Source organism: Callospermophilus lateralis, chromosome 12 (assembly GCF_048772815.1).
Source record: "Callospermophilus lateralis isolate mCalLat2 chromosome 12, mCalLat2.hap1, whole genome shotgun sequence".
NCBI classification, from domain to species: domain Eukaryota; kingdom Metazoa; phylum Chordata; class Mammalia; order Rodentia; family Sciuridae; genus Callospermophilus; species Callospermophilus lateralis.
In genome coordinates, this window is record NC_135316.1 from 31,039,540 (window position 1) to 31,065,768 (window position 26,229).

At 36.2% G+C, this 26,229-nt stretch overlaps 1 protein-coding gene and 1 pseudogene across 1 annotated transcript in view; both read right to left on the minus strand.

Annotated features, from left to right (window-relative positions):
* LOC143411831 (phospholipid-transporting ATPase IB-like) overlaps nucleotides 1–26,229 on the minus strand; it is a 178,694-nt gene that overhangs the window by 141,550 nt on the left and 10,915 nt on the right. The window contains exons 4-7 of the mRNA XM_076872702.2: nucleotides 24,463–24,573; nucleotides 18,829–18,869; nucleotides 15,854–15,927; nucleotides 12,408–12,477 (exon numbers count right to left, since the gene is read on the minus strand). Coding sequence (XP_076728817.2) covers nucleotides 12,408–12,477; nucleotides 15,854–15,927; nucleotides 18,829–18,869; nucleotides 24,463–24,573 — 296 coding nt within the window. The remainder of the gene's footprint in view (nucleotides 1–12,407; nucleotides 12,478–15,853; nucleotides 15,928–18,828; nucleotides 18,870–24,462; nucleotides 24,574–26,229) is intronic.
* Nucleotides 9,697–10,123, minus strand: LOC143411783 (cytochrome c, somatic pseudogene; annotated as a pseudogene).

The window sequence follows — 26,229 nt, forward strand, 5'->3', positions numbered from 1 at the left end:
ATATTTTGAGGCATATACACATGATATAAACCCACATTGAAATAATTTGGGATGAATTTGTTTATCAGGAGACACCTTAAAGAATGTTTCAGAACAAGTTAACAACTAGAAGAAGACATATGTAATATGTATAACTGACAAAGAAAAATAAAGAAATTCTATAAATATCCCAATAGAAAAAGGAACAAAAACATTAACAAACAGTTCCCAGAAGAGAAAAACATGTATTTCCTGAAAATTCAAAAACATATGGTACTGGTACCAAAACAGGCGGGTGGACCAATGGTACAGAATAGAGGACACAGAGACCAATCCACAAAGTTACAACTATCTTATATTTGATAAAGGGGCTAAAAACATGCAATGGAGGAAGGATAGCATCTTCAACAAATGGTGTTGGGAAAACTGGAAATCCATATGCAACAAAATGAAACTGAACCCCCTCCTCTCACCATGCACAAAAGTTAACTCAAAATGGATCAAAGACCTTGATATCAAATCAGAGACTCTGCGTCTGATAGAAGAAAGAGTTGGCTACGATCTACATATAGTGGGGTCGGGCTCCAAATTCCTTAATAGGACACCCATAGCACAAGAGTTAATAGCAAGAATCAACAAATGGGACTTACTTAAACTAAAAAGTTTTTTCACAGCAAGAGAAACAATAAGAGAAGTAAATAGGGAGCCTACATCATGGGAACAAATATTTACTCCTCACACATCAGATAGAGCCCTAATATCCAGAATATACAAAGAACTCAAAAAATTAGACAATAAGATAACAAATAACCCAATCAACAAATGGGCCAAGGACCTGAACAGAAACTTCTCAGAGGAGGACATACAATCAATCAACAAGTACATGAAAAAATGCTCTTCATCTCTAGCAGTCAGAGAAATGCAAATCAAAACCACCCTAAGATACCATCTCACTCCAGTAAGATTGGCAGCCATTATGAAATCAAACAACAACAAGTGCTGGCGAGGATGTGGGGAAAAGGGTTCTCTTGTACATTGCTGGTGGGGCTGCAAATTGGTGCGGCCAATATGGAAAGCAGTATGGAGATTCCTGGGAAAGCTGGGAATGGAACCACCATTTGACCCAGCTATTGCCCTTCTCGGACTATTCCCTGAAGACCTTAAAAGAGCGTATTACAGGGATACTGCCACATCGATGTTCATAGCAGCACAATTTACAATAGCTAGATTGTGGAACCAACCCAGATGCCCTTCAATGGATGAATGGATTAAAAAAATGTGGCATCTATACACCATGGAGTATTACGCAGCACTAAAAAATGACAAAATCTTGGAATTTGCAGGGAAATGGATGGCACTAGAGCAGATTATGCTTAGTGAAGCTAGCCAATCCCTAAAAAACAAATACCAAATGTCATCTTTGATATAATGAGAGCAACTAAGAATAAAGCAGGGAGGAAGAGGAGGAAGAAAAGATTAACATTAAACAGAGACATGAGGTGGGAGGGAAAGGGAGAGAAAAGGGGAATTGCATGGAAACGGAGGGAGACCCTCATTGTTATACTAAATTACATATAAGAGGTTGTAAGTGGAATGGGAAAATAAACAAGGTGAGAAATGAATTACAGTAGAAGGGGTAGAGAGAGAAGATGGGAGGGGAGGGGAGGGGGGATAGTAGAGGATAGGAAAGGTAGCAGAATACAACAGTTACTATTATGGTATTATGTAAAAATGTGGATGTGTAACCCATGTGATTCTGCAATCTGTACTTGGGGTAAAAAAGGGAGTTCATAACTCACTTGAAGCTAATGTATGCTAATGTATGAAATATGATATGTCAAGAGCTTTGTAGGGTTTTGAACAACCAATAAAAAAAAAACATATTCTCAAGCATACAATTAATGAATTACATAAGAAAGGGTATCATCCCATTGATAGATGCTAAAAAATTAGTAAAAACTTTAACATAGATTGTAGAAAAAGTTTCTTAGTAAACTTCAAGTTAAAGCATCTTCCCCATGATTGTAGAGGATATCTACCAAAGCATGAAAGCAACTATCATGCATGACTATGAAATGATAGAATTTCATTAGTCAGAAGAAAGAATAAGTCACCAGTATTAACATGAAATTTATTTTTAATTGTCTGGACTTTTAGGCAATGAAATGAAATGGGGGGGGGGAAGTGATGAGGAATTTTTATTGGAAAGGAAATGTCTAAAATGACTCCACATTTTTTAAAAATAGGAAGTAGTAATAGAATTTTATGTTAAATTTCTAGAAAGCATTAAAACCTCAAACTCTATTCTAATACTCTCCTTTCTACTGTGTAAATATGTAAAACTGATGAAAAAAATGATCACCCTACTTTTAGAAAAATAATTGACTATTAGAAAAGCCTACACATTATATTTTAAGATCATAAAAATATGAGAGTTTAATAAGTTGATGGTAAGATCAATATGCAAAAATAAGTATCAATGTGTCACAATTAGTTTAACCATTCATATATAAGAGAACATGTAGCTATTGCAGATAAAACTGCTATAAATATTTGTACATAGCTTTTTTTGTGGATGTGAGCTTTCATTTCCCTGGGATAAATCCCTAGGAGTACAATTGCTGAGTCATATGCTAGGTACATTTCTAACTCCATATCAAACTTGGAAATTGTTTCCCAAAGTAGCTGTACCATTATATATTCCCCACCAGCAATGAATGAATGGTATAGTTTTATTCATCCTACCAGGGTTTAACATCACAACTATTTTTTTATTTTGGTTGTTCTGATGGGTATTTCACTGTTTCACTGTTGTTTTAATTGTATTTTCTTAAAGACTAGCTAATGTTATAGAAAATATTTTCATGGACTTATTTGCCATTTGTATATCCTGTTTAGTTAAATGTCTCCTCATGTCTTTCACCTAGTTTCTATATGCTTTGATTTTTGTTCAATTTTGAGATTATTTACATATTATAGATAACAATAATTTGTCAGATATGTGGTTTGCAAATATTTTTTCCAAGTCCGTAGCTTGTTTTTGTTTTAAAGAAAAAATGTATATGTATGTATTCTCTTGATTTCTCTTAACATATATAGTCTTTTTATTAGAGCATTATAGTTACACATAGTATTGGAGTTCATTTTGACAAAATCATATATACATGGAGTTTGATTTACTCCATTTCAGGACTGATTCCCTTCCCCTATTCCTCCCCTCATCCCTTCCCCTATTCCTCCCCTCATCCCTTTCCCTATTCTCCTTCCTCTCTACTCTATGGATCTGCCTTTTACGTATTTATTTATTTATTTATTATTGGTGCTTTCTACATGCACATAAAAATGAAATTCCCCTGTGATATATTTATATATGTACATATGTGATTTTGTTAAATTCATTTCACTTTTCCTCCCCTTTCCCTTCCTTCCTCTCTCCCTCTTAATTTCCTTCTTATACTCCACTGATCTTCCCTATATCTTTATGGTATCTAATAAAGATACCCTCTTTCTCTTATTTTTCTCTAGCTTTTACATGTGAGAGAATGGAATTTTTGAGTCTGTCTTATTTCACTTAGCATGATACAATTTCATTATTCTTTGTGGAGAAGTAAAACTCATTGTGTATATATACCTATTTTCTTTATTCATCCATATATTAATAGGCATCTGGGCTGTTTTCATAACTTGGCTGTTGTGATTGTGCTGCTATAAACACTGAAGTGACTTGTCACTACTATCTGCTGATTTCAATTCTTTTGGATAAATGCCAAGGAGTGGCATAGCTGGGTCATATGATAGTTCCATTCTTAGTCTTCTAAGGAATCACCATACAACTTTCCAGAGTGGTTGTACTAATTTGCAGCCTCACCAAGAGTGTATCTTTCCTCTCTCATCCTCTCTAGTACTTACTTTTATTTGTATTCTTGATAATTGCCATTCTGAATAAAGTGAGATGAAATCTTTGTGTAGTTTTAATTTTCATTTCTCTTCGCTAAAAATGTTCAATTTTTTGTATATTTGTTGGACATTTGAATTTCTTCTTTTGAGGAATGTAATTTTAGTTCTTTTGCCTACTTATTAATTGGACTGTTTGTTTTGTTTTCGGGGTATTACGTTTTTTGAATTATTTATATAGTCTGCATATTAATACCTTGTCAGAGGAGAAGCTGGCAGAGATTTTCTTCCATTCTGTAGGCTCTCCCTTCATGCTCTTAACTTTTTCCTTTGCTGCACAGAAACTTTTAAACTTGATGCCATCCCACTTATCTATCTTGATTTTATTTCTTGAATTTAGGTCAGTGCCTGCACCTATATGATGGAGTGTTGGCCCTATATTTTCTTCCAGCATTTGCAAACTTTCCTATCTAATTCCTAAGTCTTTGATTCACTTTGATTGGACTTTTGTGTAGGTTGATAGGTCATTCATATATACATATATATGGAGATCCAGTTTTTCCAGCACCAAACACATAGATTCTTATCTCTTAACACATATATATTTAATTTCTCTTAACACATATCATTCTCTTAATTTTTTAAAAATATACATGCTTGGATTTTTAAACATTTTTTTAAAAATTTATTATGGCATTATAGTTATAAAAAACAATAGAGTTCATATCTGATATATTTATAAATGCATATGGCATCATTTGCTCTTTCAATCCCCAGTAAATCTTCTTTCTCTCCCCCCTCTTCATTTCCCCTGATCTCCTTCTACTTTGTTTTCCTTCTATTTACTTTTTAAATTGGTGCATTATAGTTTTATAAAAAATTGGAATGCATTGGGATATATTCATACAAGCACATAGGATAATTTGGTCAGCTTCATTACCCGGTCCTTCCTTTTTTCCTTCCCTTCTGTCCTTTGCCTTGGTCTCCACTCCTACTCTACTGATCTTCCTTCTATTTTCATGAAAACTCCTTTTATTCCTTTTTCCTCTCTAGCTTCCACATCTAAGAGAAAACATTCAACCCTTGACTTTCTGGGACTGACATTACACTTAGCATAATATTTTCCACTTCTATCTATTTACCAGCAAATGCCACAATTTCATTTTTCTTTTTAAATGAGTAAAACTCTATTGTGTATATTACTACATTTTCTTTACCCATTCATCTATCAATGGGCATCTGGGCTGGTTTCATAACTTCATTATTGTGGATTGTGCTGCCGTAAATGTAGAAGTGATTGTATCACTATAGTGTGCTGATTTTAATTCTTTCAGATAAATACTAAAGAGTGAGATAGCTAGGTTATATGACTTTTTGTTTTGTTTTGTTTTAGGAATCTGCTTTCCAAAGTGGTTGTACTAATTTGCAGATCCACCAACAATGTATAAGAGTATATTTTCCCCCCACATTTCACCAGCAATTATCATCATCATCATTTATATTTTTGATGATTGCTATTCTAACTGGGGTAAAATGAAATCTTAGTATAGTTTTGATTTGCATCTCCTTGATTGCTAAGGAAGCTGAACTTTTTTTTTTTTTTTTTTTTTTTTTTGCAGGAAGGCATCTGTGAATTACTTGAGGGTCTTCACTTCTTATGGAGCCATGGAGATTTGGGTTCTTCCTTGGGAACTATCCGGGCTCCTCACCCGTGTGCAATGGATTGGTGCCCAAGGCACATGACCTCTATCTCCATTCTACTAGGAAGACCAATCTCATAGCTCCAGAGTTGGGCATAACTAGATTCCCACCTCTCACCCTGTTCAAAAATCAATTCAAAGTGGATCCAAGACCTACGAATTAGGCCAGAAACAGTGAAATTCCTAGAAGAAAACACAGAGTCAACACTCCCCATACTGGCACAGGAACCAACTTCTTAATTATTTTAGTTTTTATTTGTTCTTTCTAGATATTCATGAGAGTAGATATTCACAGCCCCCCTCCTACCTTATTTGGCAAAGAACATTTCATGGAAAACCTTTGATGTTCCCCCCATATACATAAAGCAAGCACAAGTTCCATGTTGCTCTTTTTAGTGTGCAAGAGCAATCTGTAAGATATCAGCTGGCCTGTCCTGCTTTTAAAATTACTTTCTGTGTCCTGTGGTTTTTTTCACTGCCCTACCTTTCTTAGCTTTTATTCCGCAGCCAGCCCATTCCACCAAAAGGAACTCCATTCCCATCACCTATGCGGGATGTGGGCAGGAAATGTTGGTCATTTGTGTTTCTTCTTTTGAGAAATATCTCTTTAAAATTTTTTGCTCATTTATTGGTGGTGTGGTGGGTTTTGTTTTGTTTTGTTTTTTGGAGCTAAGTTTTTTTAAGTACCCACCCCCAGTCCATAGGATTGAAGTTCTATTTATTTTGTTATTTTGAGATAGGTTCTCACTAAGTTCTTAGGGCCTTGCTAATTTACTGAAGCTGGCCTTGAACTTGTGATTTTCCTGCTTCAGTCTCCTGAGTCACTGGGATTACAGCATGTGCCATCATGTCCAACTTCAAGATATAAATAAATAGATAGATATAGATCTACTTATATCTACATATATCCCAGTTATTAGTCCCCTGTCAAAGGAGTAGCTGGCAAAGATTTTGGTCCCATTCTGTAGGATCTCTCTTCACACTTCTGTTTTCTTGACTGTTCAGAAGATTTTTAACTTAATCCATCCCACTTATTGATTTTTGTTTGTTTGTTTCTTGAGTTTTAGGCATCTTATTAAAGAAGTCAGCCCCTTACAACCACAGAATGAGAAGTTATACTCCATATATGTATGATTTGTCAAAATACACTCTACTCTCATGAATATCTAAAAAGAACAAATAAAAACTAAAATAAGCAAGAAGTTGGTTCCTGTGCCAGTATGGGGAGTGTTGACTCTGTGTTTTCTTCTAGGAATTTCACTGTTTCTGGCCTAATTCCTAGGTCTTGGATCCACTTTGAATTGATTTTTGAACAGGGTGAGAGGTGGGAATCTAGTTTCATTCTCCTACATGTGGATATCCATCCAGTTTTCCTGGCACCATTTCTTAAAAAGATTATCTTTTTTCTAACATATGCTTTCAGCACCTTTGTCAAGTATTAGATGACAGTTTCTAAGTGGATTTGTCTCTGTGTCTTCTACTCTATTCCACTGGTCTTCATGTCTGTTTTGATACCAATACCATGCTGTTTTGGTTACCATGGCTCTGTAGTATAATGTGAGATCAGGTATTCTGATGCCTTCAGTCTCACTTTTGTTACACAGGATTGTTTTGATTATTCTGGGTCTTTTATTTTTCCATATAAATTTTAGATTTTTTTCTAGTTCTGTGAAGAATATCATTGGTATTTTGATGGAGATTGCATTAAATCTGTAGATTGCTTTTGTTAATACCTATTCATGAACATGTGAACACGATAGGTCTTTCCATCTTCTAAGATCTATTTTTCTTCAGTGTTCTATAGTTTTCATTGTAGAGGTCTTTTACCTCAGTTAGACTTATTCCTAAGCTTTTTTGCTTTTCTTTCTTTTTTTTTAGGTTATTTTGAATGAGATAGTTTGGAAGATTTATTATTGGAGTAGAAGAAAGCTATTAAAATTTGTATATTGATCTTGTATTGTGCTACTTTGTTGACTTGTTTCTCAGATCTTGAAGTCTTCTTTTTTTTTGAGTCCTTATGTTATAGAATCATGTCATTAACAAAAAGAGATAGTTTGACTTCTTCTTTTCTATTTGTGTCTTTTTAATTTCCTTCTCTTCTCTAGCTGGAATTTCAAGAACTACATTGAACAGAAGTACTGAGAATGGACATCCTTTTTTTATTCCTAATTTTAAAGGAAATAATTTCAGTATGATGTTGGCTTCTATCAATAGCCTTTATGACGTTGAGATACATTCCTTCCCTCCCTAGTTTCTTCAGTGGTTTTAATTATTTTTGTCTTATGATATTTATGACTCAAATATTGTCTATTTTGGTGTTTCTTGGCCACCTGAAAATAATGTATATCCTTCTGTTGTTGGGTATATTTCTAAAACACTCTGTTAGTGACTGTTTCATAATTATCAGTAGATCTTTTTACTTTGTGGTGTTGAGTTCTTGTATAATAATCAAGGATTCTCTTTTTTTCTGTAAGTTGATGAGAAAGAGAGTTATTGAAATCTACAATTGTGGACTTATATAATTATCTTAATTTTTATTAATGTTTAGCCTCACACATTTTGCAACTTTATATTTTTTAAAGTTTTTTTAGTTGTAATTGGACACAAACATTTATTTTATTTATTTATCATTATGTGCTTCATATATGCTAGACGAGGGCTCTATTGCTGAGCCACAACCCCAGCCCACAACTATGTATTTTTGATGCATAAAAATTAGAATCATATGCATTATTTGTGGGGTGATCCATTTATCGTTATATAATGAGCTTCTCTGGTAATTTTCTTTTATCAGAAAAACTACCTTATCTGATATGAATATAGTCATTCCTGACTTCTATCAAATTTTGCTTTATATATTTTTTCTATTATTTTGCTCTTAAACTACCTATTCCATTATATTTAAAGTGATTTCTCATAGACAACATACCATTGTCCACTATGCCAGCCTGTGTCTTTTAATTAGATTAATTAGTTGATTAATTGGTTAATTAGATGATTTACATTTAATATACTTAGATTTTTTTGTTTCCTCCATTTTTTACTTTTCTGTTTTTCTTTACTTCCTATGTGTTACTTGAATGTTTTTAGAATTCCATTTTGATTTTTAAATAGCATTTTTAGAGTATCTTTTCATATAGCTCTTTTAGTGATTTTTTTAAGTTTTACATATAACTTCTCAAAGTCTATTTGTATCATAATTTTGCAAGTATGAATAAAACATAGAAGTTTTGCTTCCTTTTACAACCTTTTACTTTATTCCAGTATGATACATATCATAAATATATTTAGAACATCAGTTTCATAATTTTTCATTCATTTATCAAACAATTTAGAAAAGTCAAGAAAAATAAAGCCTATTACATTTAACCTTATTTTTACTTGCCATTTTCGTTCTTCCTTATTCCATACTTATGTTACTTTTTAAATTGTTTACCTTACTTTAAATTGTTTTTAAATTGAAACCTTTCTTTAACCATTATTTTAAAAGAGATCTTAGTTTCTCTTCATTTGAAAAGGTTTTAGCTTCCCTCCAGTCTCTCCCCCATTCTTTAAAGATACTTCTGCTGGCTATAATTCTGGGATGACATTTCTCTTTAAGCCTTGAAAAATGTGTGCCACTGTCTTCCAGTCTTGATGGTTTTCTAGTGAGAAACCTGCTGTTAATCAAACTGTAGAGGTAAAGTGTCACTTTTCCCTCACTACTTTCAAGATTTTTCTTTGTTTTCAGAAGTTTGACTATAATGTGTTTTTTTTTTCCTTATCTTCAACCTTTAATAGGCTAATGAGCACAAATTGAAACAAATGTGAATCATGCTTGGTTCTGAGAGAGTGAAGGGATTTCCCCCATATTTTAAACATATTCACATATTCAGTTCTATAAAATTAAATATAAAACCAGTTTTCAGATGTCATTCACCATTTTTGTGAAATACTGAACATTACTAATTAAGTCCAACCACAACTTTAAAAAGGGGAAACAGTGATAGAATTTACTGAAATGGGAATATAACCAAAATATTAATTTAACTACAAGTAAGTTTTACTTAAATCAGGATTGTCCAACAAAAATAATTTTGTCAGTCATTCATGATCTGATTTCTGGTGTATCACATCAATTAAATTATGGTGCACATAAAAAAGCCAAGAGACATTTCTGTTTGGTAATAAATAAGGCAGTAGTGGCTTTTTTGAGGTAAGCTATTAGGTCTGCCCTTTCTCCCTTCTTAATGCCAGCGAAGATCATTTTTGTTCCAGGGATGTACTTTTTGGGATTCTCCAAATACTCCATCAGTGTATCCTCTCCCCAGGTGAGCCTTTCTTCTTGTTGGCATCTGTATAAGAGAATCCAGCAGCCTGACCTGTCTTCCACCCAAACAGTCCATGGAGATTTGGCCCAGTCTTGTGCTTGCCTCCCTTTTCCACCGTGTGGCATTGGGCACACTTCTGAACAAAAATTTTCTTGTCTTTCTCAACATCACCCATTTTTAATTCGTTCTTTCGTGGCTAGCGCAAAGAAGCAAAGAAGGATCCCGATCAGAAGCCAGACATCCCACTCTCTTATAATGTGTTTTGATATAGATTCATTTGGGCCTTTTTTTGGTTCAGTCAGCTTCTTTAATCTGTAGTTTGTATCTTTGGGCAAAATTTTCTGCCCATTCTTTTTTTCCTCCTCCTTCCAAGGCTCTGGTGACATGAGAGTTAGCTGTTTAATTAAATTCTCAGAAGTCCCTGAAGCCATGCTTACTTTATGCAGTGTATTTTTTATCTGCTGTTCAAATTGGGTAATTTCTATTGTTTTATCTTACAGTTTACTGATTCTTTCTTCTATTCCTTCCATTCTGCTGTTAAGCCCATCTCTTACGGTTTGTTTTTAATTTTAATTATTGTAATTCTAATTTCTAAGATTTCCACTTGGTTCTTTAAAGCTTCTATTTCTTTGCTGAGAATTTGTTTCTCAGCTGGAGAGTTTTTATGTTTTTATTTGTTTCAAGCATGTTTGTAATCACTCATTAAAACTTTTTATGATGGATGATTTAAACTCTCTATCAGATAATTTTTTTAAAGAGAGAGGAGAGAGAGAGAGAGAGAGAGAGAGAGAGAGAGAGAGAGAGAAATTTTTAAAATATTTATTTCTTAGTTTTTGGCGGATACAACATCTTTGTATGTGGTGCTGAGGATCGAACCCGGGCTGCACACATGCCAGGTGAGCGCACTACCGTTTGAGCCATATCCTCAGTCCTCTATCAGATAATTTTAATACATCCATTGTCTTGATGTTGGCATCTTTTTTTCCTATTCAGTTTCAGAACTTTCTGGTTTGAGGTACAATGGTGATTTTTAAAAATAATAACCTGGAAATTTAGGATATTATATAATGGAACTCTGGAACTTACTTAAACCTGTTTTGGTTATCTTTGCCTGACACTACTCCAGCACATGAAACAAGTACAACCTCAATATTGCAAAGTGGAAGAGAAAGAACTGGCCTCTGTTGATAGGTGAAGGGGGCCTTTCCATCATAGCCAGTCAAGGCTCATCCATGCCTTCTCTTTCACCTCCCTGACTTGAAGGGGTTGGAGTGCCTTGGTACTGCTGTCCACTTGGTCTCTCGCTCCACTTCCACTAAAAATCAGGAAGGCCCTCATTACCACCAAGGGGAATGAAAGTCATGGCTTCCTACTTAGCTTCTTGGACACCACTCTCATGGGAGAACTGGGCTGCTTCACTACAGTCCAGATATCAAGATTCTATCTTGGTAGGCTGTCCCTTTCCTGGTCTTTTGACTAGAAATAGCAGGCTTTTGCTAAGGATTTGTTTGTTTGTTTGTTTGTTTGTTTATTGTCTGTGTTCATTGTTCTTCTTCAGTTACAAGCCTGAGATATATAAAGTAAAAGAAAAACCCAAGAACCCCACCACCATGTTGTTCTCTATCGCCACCTTCCCCCAGCCTTTCAGAGTCGTCCTACGTTTGTTTTCAATATAAAGCCCAATATTATTATTTGTACTTAACAGGAAAAGTATGTCTATTCCACCTTCCCAGAAACAAAAGCTCATAATTGAAACTTTTTAAAATCTAGAAAGTACCACTAAACTATTATTAATGATTACCATTGGAAATAAAAGTGGAATTTAAACAGGGAAGAGAGTTAAATAGACTACATACATTTCTGTATTGTTTTTATTATTTTTACAAAAATGATGTGTTACTTTATTTTATATTTTTTCCCATTTTTAATTAAAATTTCCCAAAAAATTAGCACACAAACATGTGAACAGACAAATGTAAGACCAACAGCTTCCTTACTAAACAAATAGAACAGAGGAGTTGGCTTAGAATTGAATGTCCTTTTCCCATGACTAACAAATTAATTGTAAAACCATCTCCTTACATTCATAATCATGTTTCTATGAAGATGCTTTTTAAAAGAGTGGTATGCAAGAACACAGCTCTTAAACCCTACTTTAATCTATTTACCATAGTTAGCCACAACATTAGTTTTATCACCAAAGTACTAATAGAAATAGCTCAAAGCAATATGCATACAGGTATATAATCTTTTGTGACATGAATTTCATAGCACATTACTTTTTTCCTAACAACAATACACATCCATGTAAATCCCTGATAACAATAGTATGACTAATACTAATACACTATAGTTAGTAATAATGCTAATAATAATTAAAAATCCTTTGAATAACCTGATGTGGATAAATTATATCCACTAAATAGTGGTAAGAGTGTTTTCTTTGTGGAAAAGACAACATCTACTGACAAAACTTGACATTGTGGGTGCAGATATAAAATTAGTTAAGAAAAAGTGTCTTTACCTGCCGTATCTTTAGATTTGTTTCTCCATCCAGATTGGCTGTTGCAACATAACACATCGACTGAGGTTCACTAAGAAAAGTAAAACAAATGTTACTGAATTAATGTCTCTTCATTAAATTGTTTTCCTAGTAATTGAAAGTTATGAAATTTTACCCAATGAAAGAACTACAAGTAGCTATTTCCAGAAAATATTAGCAGATTGCTCCCACCAGCCTGCAATTCATCTTGTAGAATGGCTCAGTATAAAAGATCTTATCCTTACAGTCTTGGGTGACTGCTCTTTAACCTCAAAAAGAGAAATTGCTGAGGATGAACAAATGTTATATAGTTCAGAACAGTCATATCTGAGGTCAAATCTAAAATTCTATCATTTTCTAAAGTGAGTCCATCACAATTCCCAAAGACTCAAGCTTGATGACCTTTAGAATGAAGTTACATTTTCCAGACAAGTATGTACAGATTTGGGAGTATTGAGACTAAAATTACATTTAAGGCTTGTTACTATTTAACCTCCACAGCCAGGAGACCAAGGCATTGAACTAACAGACATTTGCCTTGCCATATTTTATCCCATGTCACATGCCAACTCACTTTTGAAAACTAATAATTTTTAAAGGAAGAGCCACAAAGAATAACAAAAATAAGTTAATATTATGTCTTAGAATCTGAATATATCATCTTTTGTTGTATCTCATTCAAATATCAGGTTTAAAATAAACTGTGCTGATTTAACTAGCCAAGACCATTACAGTAGCTTCTCCCTTATCTGTGGTTTGCTTTCTGTGGTTTCAGTTTCCTGCAATCCCAAGATATTAAATGAAAAATTTCAGAAATAAACAATTCAAAAAGTAAACTGTCACTGTTCTGAGAAGCATGATAAAACCACTGCCCCACCTTCTCCATCCTGCTCAGTCTTGTGTGGGATGTGAATAAGCCACACTGTATACACTACTCAACCATTAGTAGCCATTTGGCTTATTAGATCAACTGTCACAGTATTGCTGTGTCTGTGGTCAAGTAATCCTTAAAAAACCTAATGCTATGTCACAACGCCTACATCACTCACCTAACTTCATCTCATCATGCAGGCACTGCATCTTACCACATCATCACGAGAGGTGATGTACAAGATCTTTTGGAAGAGAGACCACATTCACATAATTTCTATTATGGTTTATTTTTATTATTGCCCTATTTTATTATTAGTTATAGTTGTTAATCTTCTGCTGGGCCTAATTTATAGAATTAAATTTTGCCTTAGGTATATATGTATAGAAAAATAACAGTACAAATAGGGTTCAGTACTATCTGAAGTTTCAGGCATCCATTGCATGTCTTGGAATGTAACCTCTGGATATGAATAAGGGTGACTGATGACCCCCAAAATAATTACTAATACAGTCTAACATTAAAAAATGTAGCTTCCTTAAGGATGACAGAGAAATTACAGAGTAAAAACCTCTAAAGTCCCTGTCCTCTGCACAAACAGTTTAAAAACTGGCAAAATTTTTTCAGAATTAACCTTTTCAGAACTCTGAAAAGCAGCCAAAGGCTTAAAGCAAACCAGAAATATTTTATACAAGAAAGATTTCTAAATCTTGGCTAAAAAATAAATAAGTAAAAAGGAGCTTTGTGATGTTTTGACTTGCCCTAGTCCTATCACCTGATTTCTGGCTCAATGGTAACTTGAAGAATAATAACTCACATTCCTGGTACTGAGGGAGTAAAACAGACTGGAGCTCTTTCAGAGTCTCATTTCCAAAAAGCCATTATTTGTTCGGTTTGATGGCTGTCTGAAAGACCCACCAGAAAGGTTTGAGTTAACTTGATCTCACTAGAGCTCACCCGTGTTAAAATCCTCTTCCTAGTTAGGGAATCACCTGTCAGAATCTCCTCATGGAAGAGTCCCCACATTCTGTTCCTTGCTCTCTTACTCCCTAGGCTCCACAAAATTGTAGTTCAGGGTATTCAGGGTCTGCCAGAATCCTTAAGGGAAAAGCCTATATTGACACAGGATTGCTCTTGAGGGTTTTTAGTATTTCAGTTCTTTCTGGGTCTCTGTTTTTCTTACTTTTCTGCCACCTCAAATAACATTTAGGCAATTGTGTGTCTTTGTTGTTTTAATAGGATCAGAAGAATCATTTAGGAAATGTGACATACAAAAGTATCAGGGAGGGAGGAAAAAGTTGAGGAGTAATGATTTTAGTCTTGCCTTTCTCTGCTCCCCAAAAAAGATTGATTCATTATTAATCTGTACTTTATCTAGAGCAAAGAAACAAAGGAAATCACACCAAAAAAAAAAAAAAACTGACATAGATGAAATAAAAACAAACCCTCTTGTGGCCTCCTGGATCAACCCCATTCTCTGAGACAAATCCAAGTGGGAAACAGACATCAGTAACAGTTAAATTACTTTCTCAACTGTGTTAATGCATTGTTTGCAAAAGAACAAAGTGCAATTGACAGCAAGAAGAGCTTGTGTAGGCATTAACTGGTTTTCTAGAAGTTTAGAGAATGGATCCAGAATTAATCTCTCTTCTCAAGAATTTCATGCTCCAAGATAATGTGTATTCAGAAGGTTGGAAACATTTTTTGGATCCCTTTGAGATGATTGTGATTTCTTCTGAGGATCCAGCCTGCCAAACATGTTAAATGCGGCCGTGTTCATTACTGTGGTTACTCTCACCCACAGTCACCCAGTCCACCACATAGTCTTACTATGTACATGAGGGATGGGCACCTGGATTCCCAAGGGGATCCACCACAGGAGAAAACATGGAGCTAGTAAAATAGGACCTAATGGAAAGGAGTGTCTTTCTAAAGTTTCCTCCCAAATAGCTGCCAAATAAAGCAGTATAGTTCTGCAAAAGGAGTAGACACTGTTTTAAAACTTGGGCTTAACATAAACCCACACAGTGATCCTGAGTAAATAACTTAATTTCTATGTGAGGCAGCATGCTTTTAAAAAGAGAATACCTCACAATTGCCATGATTCTGAAATAAGTCAACATGACTTTTTTTTTTAGTTTAGTCAAATGTCCATAGAAATTATAGAAGGGATGAAATTAATCTAAGCAGCAGAATAGAAGAAAATATATTCAGGGAAATTAAAAGTAAATAAATTATCAATCATGGGTTAACAAAATATGATGCACAGGCTACACGTAGCCCCTGCCTATTTTTATAAATAGGTTCTATTGTAAACCTGGTGGTTTACATCGCCTATGTTACAACATTGCCTGATATTACAAAGGGAGATTCAAGAGACTGTGTGGCCCACAAAGCTGAACATGTTTATTATCTGTTCCTTTCCAGAAAAAGTTTGATTCCACTGGTTTATCATAAGGTGAAAAGAATAAAGTAGGGGAAAGTAACCTCTGCCCTTGTTTTCTTAAAATTTCCAATTCAGAATAACAGTTCCTTAAATGCCTTTAACAGAACTAACCTGGAAGAAATCAGGATCATGTCTGCAGGAAGGAACTCCTCATTCAAAGTCTTCACAATGTCACCCACATTCACCTTTTTAAGCCAGGAGACAGAAGAGGGAAGGGTGAAATTTAAAAGCACACTTGGAATGTGTTAAATGTCCTCAAGAAAAAGTACAATATAAGACTCATTTAGTCATCCTAATAACATTTTGGCTACATTAGAACAATTTTATTTACTAATGGATCCATTCATCTAAAACAGTTGTTCTTAACCAAGGGTGAGTCTGCCCCCCTGCACCACTACCACCCCCCCCATCCCCGTCAAACTGGAGACCGTTGGCAATGGCTGGAGACAATTTTTATTGTCACAACTGTGGGAGTAAGGGAGATGAGCCTACTAGTATCTAGTGAATAGAGGTCAGGGATGCTATTAAACATTCCACAATGCCCAGGAAGCCCCACCACAAAGAATGATCCAGTGTCAATTGTGAGTAGTGCTGCAGTTGACCAATCTTGCTTTACAATGAAATGTTAAAAGAGATACAAAAGGAAAGAGATACTGTCTCTACAATGATGTGGTATTCATACCAAATCACACTGTAATGCCTTGTTTATGGCCTGCTTTCCTCAGCCGTTCTATGACAGCAGAGAAAATCCCTTATATAAATTGTAGGTATTTGCAAAGAACCTAAGCACATTCTCTCATAGACTTTATATCATCACTAGATGATTTATAATATCTTATACAATGTAATGTTATGGGAATAGTTGTTACATGACATTGTTTAGGAAAGTGACAAGGGAAAACATCTATACATATTCAGTATAGATGAAATTTTCTTTTAGAATATTTTCCATCTATGGCCGGTTGAATCTTTGGAAGTGAAACCTGCAGATGTGGAGGTTCAAGTGAGAAAAGCCTTAAAAGCTACATTGTGTCTTTGAAATTTAGGGGACAAGTTCAACCTTAGAGGAAAAATAGAGATCAACAATAAAACATCTATTGATCTTAAAATGGGTTCTAAATAAAATATATTTATATCAAAAAAACAATAAAACATCCATATCATATATAAATTTCACATTGCAGTGAATAATATAGTATTTATAACATAAACAAACAGTTTACAAGGTCTAAAAAATACTGAAATGAGACAAGTTGCAATTAAAACTAGATTTTCCCACAAAAACAATATCTATGTAGAAAAATATGTACCCTAGGACATGACAGCAGACCTGTTGAAAGTCATTAGCATCACAACTCTTACAAACTTTTTTCTTCTTTGTCCACAGTAACTAGGTTAATTACCTCTTCCTTTTTTAAACACCTCATGTTTAAAGTGCTTCGCTTGATTATGGCACCATGCAGATGGTATAGAAAGTATTCAGAGGAACAAGAATTCTGAGTCCCTGGCTTTGGCTGCTTGACTTGACTTGCCAGTGCAAGACATTGGGGATAAATTAGAACTCAACTGTATCCTCATTGTCTTAGTCCATTTTCTATTGCTATGACAAAATACCTGAGGCTGGATACTTTATTAAAAAGAGGTTTATTTAGTCACAGTCCTAGAGAGATTCAAGAGCATGATGCCAGTATCTGCTCAGTTCTGATGAGGGCCTACTGGCTACATCAAAATACGAAAGATAGCATCATGGCAAGAATATGTGGAAGAGATCACATGTTAAGCAGTAAGGCAGAGGGCTGGAGGAGCCAGGCTTACTCTTTTGTAACAAGTCACTCTCACATGAAATAACCAGCATCTCACAAGAACTACATTAATCCCTTCCAAGTCCCTAATGATCCAACCCTTTTCTGTTAGGCCCAGCCTCCTCTTTTCCTTAACACTAGTGCTCTAGGAAACAAGCTTCCAGAAAATGATTCTTTAGGAGACAAACCACAGCCAGACCATAGAAGTCACCTTTTGCTCAGCAGGAAGTCCACCCTGCAGCCTCACTTCTGTTCCTCTCCCTTAGCTTCCTGTTTGCAGGAATCAGACTGCCATTCACTATCCAGCTCTACTAAGACTGTCCCTAGAAATGGAGTGTGATCTTTCAGTGGCTCATTTCTCTGAGTCCCAATGAGAGGAACAAAATTCAGTCATTATTGGGTTACCTGTTTTACCTCACTCAAGGAAAGAAATATTGATGATACTTTAAAAATTAAAACGTTCTTAAAGTTAGCTATCCAAAGACTTTACATGGGTCATCAACAAATTACCAATGAGGACAAAATCAATATCTGGCATCCAAAACAGTCAGTATGCCTTTAACTTGGATCATGCTATGATTTGAATGTTTGTGTCTGCCATAATTTATTATACTGAGATTCTAATCCCCAATGTGAATGCATTAAAAGGCAGGGCCTTTGGGAGGGGATTATACCATAAAGGCTAATCCTTCATGATTGGATTAGTGCTCTATGAAGGAGGCACCACAAGGTGTCTAGCCACCTCCACCATATAAGGAGGTGGCTAGACATATGTGGGGAAGCAGGCCCTTACCAGTCACTGCCAGTACCTTGATCTTAGACTTCCAGACTCCGGAACTGTGAGAAATTTTTTTTTTTATTATTTACAGTCCACCTAATCTAGGTATTTTTTTTATGGCAGGACAAATATTCATAGCATAGCATTCCCTGAGATACTTACCATATAAAATCTGACTTGTGCCTACACACAATAGTTTTAAAGTATTAGCTTTAAATATTCCAGGCAATGTCACAGATAGTGCCAAGGTATAAGAACGTGTGTTGACTTCCAGCCAGACAGACTTTTGAGTTCAAGTCCCGTTTTCTCCACTCATTAGCTGTGGGACCTGAGCAAGATACTTATTCTCTATGGTCATCTATTTTCTCACCTATAAAGTGGGGATAATATGGTTCTTGAAGATGTGGTTCACAGATAAAGATCTGTGAATTTTAAATTCAAGATCTTGTAATTTTAAATACAAGGTAGTGGTTTATTGCTAAGTTTAAAGTTAAACACATTCTTACCTCATGCCACTTAATCACATGCCATGAATTCTGTCTGAACACTGAAAAGGAAATAGATATTTATTAATTATAATTATTGCACTAGGGCAAGTCCACCCAAAATTATTTTAAAATGCCTTTTCCCAAAAACTAAAAAGTGTTCTCTGTAAAGTTTTATCTTTGTTAATTTAACCTTACATGTACTGCTCTTGCAGTACATGTAAGGTTAAATATGTAAGTTGTACTGAAATGTGTAATACTAAAATGCAGTAATATATATTACATATTGATATAGTGATAGAGGGACAAATAGAGGTTATATTAAGTCACTTTCATTCCTAAAGGGGAAAAAAAAGTTTGTCATTACATGATAACATATGGTTTATATCCTGAAAAGCAACATAATATATCTCTAATCCATTATAAAGACAGCACATATAAAAACTGAAACTAGGAGAGAATATATCACAGCCAAATCGTTATTTCCTGACATCTGTCCCATATTTTTCTTACATTTTATTATAAATTAATGTAACTATTGATTCTAATATATGGAAATTGTACTTCCTTCTGATTGTTGTTCTTTTTTTCTTTCCTTTAAATATCTTATAAAACATTTATCTTGATTATTATAAAGTATTGCAGGTATCTTCTTGGCAAATTGGGTATTTTTCATCATAGTGGGGGACAAGTAAAGTATCCATTCATTCAGTGTCTTACTGTCATACCCAGGGTTGTCTGGAGGAACAGAACCCATAGTATATGTGCATAAAGAAATTGGCTCACATGATTATAGATTTGCACATGTCAAGATCGGAAGAGTGAGTTGGCAAGGTGGAGACACAGGACAGATGATGGAAGTTCCACTCTGAAGATTGTATATTTGAGACCCAAAAAGAGACAATATTTCAGTTTCAGTTTGTAGGCAGAAAAAAATAAAAGCCAATGTTCCAATTTAGAGGCTATCTGGAAAGAAGAACTCCCTTACTTAAGGATCAGCCTTTTTGTTCTATTTGGGTCTTCATTCAGGTTGGAAGAAGATTGACAATTTTATTGAAGGTATTTAAGGCTACCAGCCTTGCTCAGTTAGTGATTCAAATATTAACCTCATACAAAAAAAATCCTTATGCCAGGTGCCAAGTCGCACACCTCTAATCCCAGTGGCTCGGGAGCCTGAGGCAGGAGGACCTAGAGTTCAAAGCCAGTTTCAGTAAAAGCAAGGTGCTAAGCAACTTAATGAAACCCTGTCTCTAAATAAAATACAAAATAGGGCTGAGGATGTGGCTTGGTGGTTGAGTGCCCCTGAGTTCAATCGCTGGTACCCCCCCAAAAAAAAATTCTCACAAAAAAACCCAGAATAATTTTTGATCAGATGCCTGGGAACCCCACAGTCCAGTCAAATTGTCCCATAAAATTAGCCACCACAAGTCCATTCTATGCCAACCTGGCATTCATATGCATGTCCTTAAATCAAACTGAAACTCCAAACACAACAAAGTCAAAATTCTACCTTACATGATACAATATCTTACATACAACTAAAAGGACACTAATCGCTTCTCTAGCAGGTCAGTTCCTTGAATGTTTACTCTTCTCCATGTATCTCTAGAACTGAAATTCTTTGATGGAAAGTTACCAATACTTAAATACTGATATAGAGTCAGCACAGCTTATGCTACATGACAAGGAAATAAGAGAGGGGAAAAAAAACAAAAATTATATACACATACACCCACATAGTCATAACAAAGTAAGGAGGAAATATTCAGGACAATTACAGTCCTCATTTCTGTTACTGGCCATGTGTCCATAACTGGTATTTATAACTACCATTGTTCACTACATTCTGTATTTGTTTGCCTTTGGGAAATATCTCAGCTAGTTGTGGCTCATTTTCTGGTGGGGTGACTCAAACATTCATTCCTAAAGTATCTGGGTCATTAGTAGTCTTGCCTGAGTTAGGTTATAGTAGTTTCCCATTGACCTTAATCACAGGACATGAATATTAGGAGAAGTCCTAAGGTATCTCCTCTATTCCAGACACTCTTAGTTCCCTCCATTGAGGAAGAATAGTCCAATTCTCCCTTGGTTGTCAGGATCTGTCACCCCAAAGTAACTTCCTCTTTTGCCTGTTGATTCAAGGCCATAAGGAGCCAAAGTGGACAGGTGGCTCTCTTAACTTCCAATTTAATAGAATTATCTTTGTGCCTCTGGGTGTCACTCATTATTTCTCCAACTCTTGGGTTCTTTTTCCCCAGAGCAGAGCCAGTAATGACACTGGAGAACAATTAAACAGAATGCAAGTCTTTGATCAATGGCCATTCAAGGGGGGAACAGGAGTCTTTTCTGCCACAGAATTTTCCAACTCAATCCAAGCAAGAAAAAGAATGAAATTATATAAATTTGGAAGGTGGGAAGGGACCAGGGGGCAGATAAATGGGGGAACATTCATCATTTCCAGGAAAGACCACATTTGCCTCCAGGAACTCTGTCTCCCCACACCCCTCCTCCACATAACTGACCACATTTTGCCAGTTCTTGGAATTGCTGAACTAGTAAACAGTCATGCCACTAACAGGTGGGAGAGTTACTATGGAAATGCATTAAAACGAAGCTTGGAGGGCAAACACAGGTCAAGATGGCATCCAAACCAGCTCACACCTGTTCAGTTTTACTGAGCCCAGCATCATAATTGTAGACCCCTTGGTTTTATATCTTGCTTTTCTGTAGAATCCAGATACCTCACATATCTGACATAGATCAGGCATCAGAACATGTGCTGATCACACAGGGGTGCTTGAGGGAAAAAAAGGGAAATAGATGGTGAGACAGATGGTATGAAACAGGATGGGATCATAAGGGGCTTGGTAACATGGTAAGCATTCCTCCCTTTAAAACTATGTTCTTTAGGTCAAGAGAGTATAAGCTTGCAAGAACAAGAAGCAGAAGTTTTTCTGACAGGTCCCTACTAATAATGAGTGGTACCAATACTATTTTCATCACTTGAACCCTGCCTATGAAAAAATGATTCCATATATTGGATACTGATTCAAAGTATATACTAGAGAAATTTGCCCTATCCCACAAGGCATTCCCACCTAACTGTTGTTATAACTGAGTTTTCAAAAGACCACTTCAATAAAACTAGTTGTATTTCAGGATAGTAGGGAACATGGCAAGACCAATGCAATAGGAAACCACCTCCTAATTAAGCTTTCCTAAGATGTCATTCCCTAAGATCCATCTGTCTTCTTTACAGACCAAATCGGAGAGTTATATGAGGATATGGTAGAAATAACCACCCTTGCGTCTTTCATATCCTAGATGGTTACAGTAATATCTGCAATTCCTTAGGGATACAGTAGTGCTCTGTGTTTACTATTTTCCTAGAGAGAGACAATTCTAGTGACCTTCACTTAGCCTTTCCCATCATAATAGCCTCACTTTAGAGGTCAGGGAACCAATTTGAGGATTCTACCAGCTGCTTGAGTATACCCATCCCAATGTGCATTTCAGAACTGGAGAAATAACCACAGGGTGAGTTGGGGACCCACTGGGCCAATTATGAGGTAGACCTGAGCAAAAACTCCTTTGATAAGTGACCTCCATTAATCCCTTGCTCTAACTGGTGGAATGCAGTGACATTTGGGGTCTTCTGGAATCAGGGTCACTTCAAAACAAATGTCTAATAATACCCAAAAGGTATTTTTATTCTTTTCCTCCAATGCACAGTTCCCTGGAAAAGACCATAGGTCTCTTTGGGGAAAGATTAGTGGTATAAATTTTTGGCAGCGTACCCTCGAGGGGATACAACCTCCTATTCATGTGTTTCTGGCATATAAACTGGCTAAAGTCTGGAAATTGACTGAGGGGCCATGATTCTCTGTTCTTATAATTCACGTTAAACTTTTGTTCATTTGGCTTAAAACCTTTCTGCTTATACAAATCAAGTAAGAAATTAATAGGCCTCCTATTAGTTTTCACTTCTAGGAACACCAAAAGCCAATGCCATAAGTTTCTGTAAGTCAATCTATTTTGATTGCCGCTTTGATTCTGCTGTCCATTATGATAACCATACCTACCTTGCCTTAGTGGCTGATCACTGCCACTGTACTCTGGCTACCCTGTAACCCAGTGATTCCCATTGTGTTATGGCTTGGATCTTAAATGTTCCCTCAAAGGCCCATGTGCTAAAGGTTGGTCTCCAGACTATGGTGCAGTTTCACTACAAGTCCAAAATAATGGGGCCAAGTGACCATAGACTTAAACTTATAAAACCATGTGCCAAATATATTTTTCCTCCTTTTAAGTTTTTTTTTTACCTCAGGTTTGTCACAGTGACAAAAACCTGAATAGCACACATTGAATTTAGGTTTCCTAATTTAATGGCTGTAGTTTCTACTGTAAGGTGTGGCCTTCAGAGAAGAGTGACAACAGAGCTCTTCACAGATGCTAGGACTTTTCTCATAATTTTGGTAAAAGTTATGTCTTCTGGACTATCCCAGGGTGAGTGAGTAGGTCTTAAATGACAAATCCATTGTAACATTCCAATCACTGAAAGTCCTTGAATTCCTTATTCTACATTAAACCAAGGCACTTCTGACATTTCTAACTCACTGGATCACAGTTTGGCCCATGTTTCAGACAATGAGCAAAGACCAAATCCTTTCTAATTCCTTGAGATTCTGCAACATTACATGCTAATCTCTGCTTACTGCACCCATACCACTAAATTCAATCCGATACAACTTTATATACTCCCATGATGATTCCATGCCCTTAATATCCATTTGCATATATTTTCCCCAGATTTCTGTATAGGAAAGTACTAGTTAGAAAATCTAAGTAGTCCTTCAGGAGTGCAGCACCTTCCTCTTCAGTCACACATTGTACTTCACCTGTAGGAGCCTATCGTGACTTCAGTCTAGATATGATAGAAGCAAAGATGGGGGATTTCTCAAGATGGCGGGCCAGAGGGAAAAAGCATTCTGTGTTGCTCTTTGATCCAGTTCTCCCCTAGTTGGAATACTGCATCTCTTAGAGTGTTAGAGGAACCCCTATACAGCTGCTCTCCACAGAAATCACCAGCACTGTGACCACATGCAGAGCTCCGGGCCTCAGTGTTGGAGTAGGATGCCCGTGTTCAAGCAGGACCCAAAGCCCGAAGTTCTAGTCCACCCAAGGCTCGGTGAGCACCTTAGCAGAAACACCTATCAACACAGCTGCAGATCGCCAAGACTTCACTCAGCTCCCATGCAGGTCACTCAGCTGCTACCTACCCTCAGCACAACGCCATCGCCCAGTTACCCCCACCTCACTAAACACCCCAGCTCTGAAAGCAGACTGCCGCCATCTTGGCTCAACATTCTCACCATATTAGGTGGGGGAAGTTCCCAGATCAGATCTCCAGCGGACAGGTACCAGGTTTCCAACCATCCCCCCTCCCTAACCGCAGTAACCCAACACAGTAGCTACCCAACACAGGTGTGCAGTGCAACCAGAGAGCCACCCCCAGGGGCCCCAAGGTGAAAGTTTCCTCCGGGAACTTCTAGGACAGAGGGAGATGGGGCTAAAGTTTGGAGCCTAACAGAGAGACCAGGAACTGGGAAATCTCCAGGCAAGAGAGGGAGATAGTACCAGGTGCTCAAGTCATACGAGTGGTTCCAAAAAGAGACCCGTGAGATGCAGTCTCCCTGAAGAGACTCGGGGGTTCCACTCCCCCCATCCAGGTGCCTGTGCCAGGACCACCCTGGTTACTTCCACCATCTGAAGGGCAGAGACACCAGATTACAACAGATGACCCCACCTATTGGATGAGAAGAAAAGCAGGAAAGATACAGATCTCTAAAACTAGCTACAACCGTGGTTTCTTCCTTTGAGCTTTTTTGTTTATTTGTTTGTTTCTCTTCTACCCCTCTATCCTCAGGCCCTCACATCCCAACATATGTGAAACCAAGAACTTTGCATGAAATAGGACTTTGAGGACTGAGTCATCTGAATAATATAATATAGAGGTGTTGTATATTCCCTTTTTTTTCTTTTCCTTTTTCTTCTTTCATTTTTCTTTACCCCTCCAAATTTTAATGTTTTAATATCTGTATTTTTCTAAATATTTATATGTGTTTGTTTTATGTACTCTACTGTCATTCCACATACTTGCCTACCCTAAATTACTTCCTGTCTATTCTCTTGCTACTAACTTTCTTTATTAGATTTCGCCTTCACACTTCCAAAGACATATTAACTCTATATCTTCACATCCTACCTCCTTAGCACATCATCCTACACCCCACCCTCAGTTTATTGTCCACCAAATGAAACTGTAAACCTTTTTACAAAACTACTGATTATAGTTTAGATAATAATTGAATCCAACATTTCTGTACATTGAGACTAAACTATAAACATAAATGTAAACCGCAAACAACAAATTGTTCATAGAGGGTATATTGTTAATATTGGGATCTGTTAACATTGTCCTTCACAACAAAGGAGAGGTCTTGGAACACTACAAGAGCACTACAAACCTATAGGGTAAAAATAATAACAATCTATACCCACAGAGCTAGAAAGGAAGACACAGGAGCAACATGAAAAGACAAGGGAAGAAAGTGCCCCAAACAAATGAAGACACCACATCATTAGAATCATTGGCAGCCACAGCAGAAGAAATGACAGAGAAGGAGTTTAGGAGGTACATGGTTAAAATCTTCTGTGAACTCAAGGAAGATATAAGAGAGCAAACACAGGCAGTGAAAGATCACTTTGACAAGGAGCTACATAAACAAATACAGGAAGAAAAAGATCACCTCTACAGGGAGATAGAGGTGCTTAAAAAAAAAACAGAAATCCTTGAAATGAAAGAAACCATAAACCAAATTAAAAGCTCAAATGAAAGCATCACCAACAGAGTAGACCACTTGGAAGATAAGACATCACAAAATGAAGACAAAATATATAATCTTGAAAAGAACATAGACCACACAGTGATAAAGGTAAGAAACCACAAGCAGAACATTCAAGAAATATGGGATATCATAAAAAGACCAAATTTAAGAGGTATTGGGATAGAGGAAGGCATAGAGGTCCAAACCAAAGGAATGAACAACATATTCAATGAAATAATATCAGAAAACTTTCCAAATATGAAGAATGAATTGGAAATCCAAATTCAAGAAGCCTACAGGATGACAAATGTACAAAATCACAATAGATCCACACCAAGACACATTATAATGAAATTGCCCAACATATAGATTAAGGAGAGAATTTTAAAAGTCCACAAGAGAAAGGAATCAGTATACATATAAGGGAAAACCAATTGGGATAACAGCAGGTTTTTCAACACAGACCCTGAAAGTTAGAAGATCCTGGAACAACATATATCAACTCTGAAAGATAATAGGTGCCAACCAAGAATCT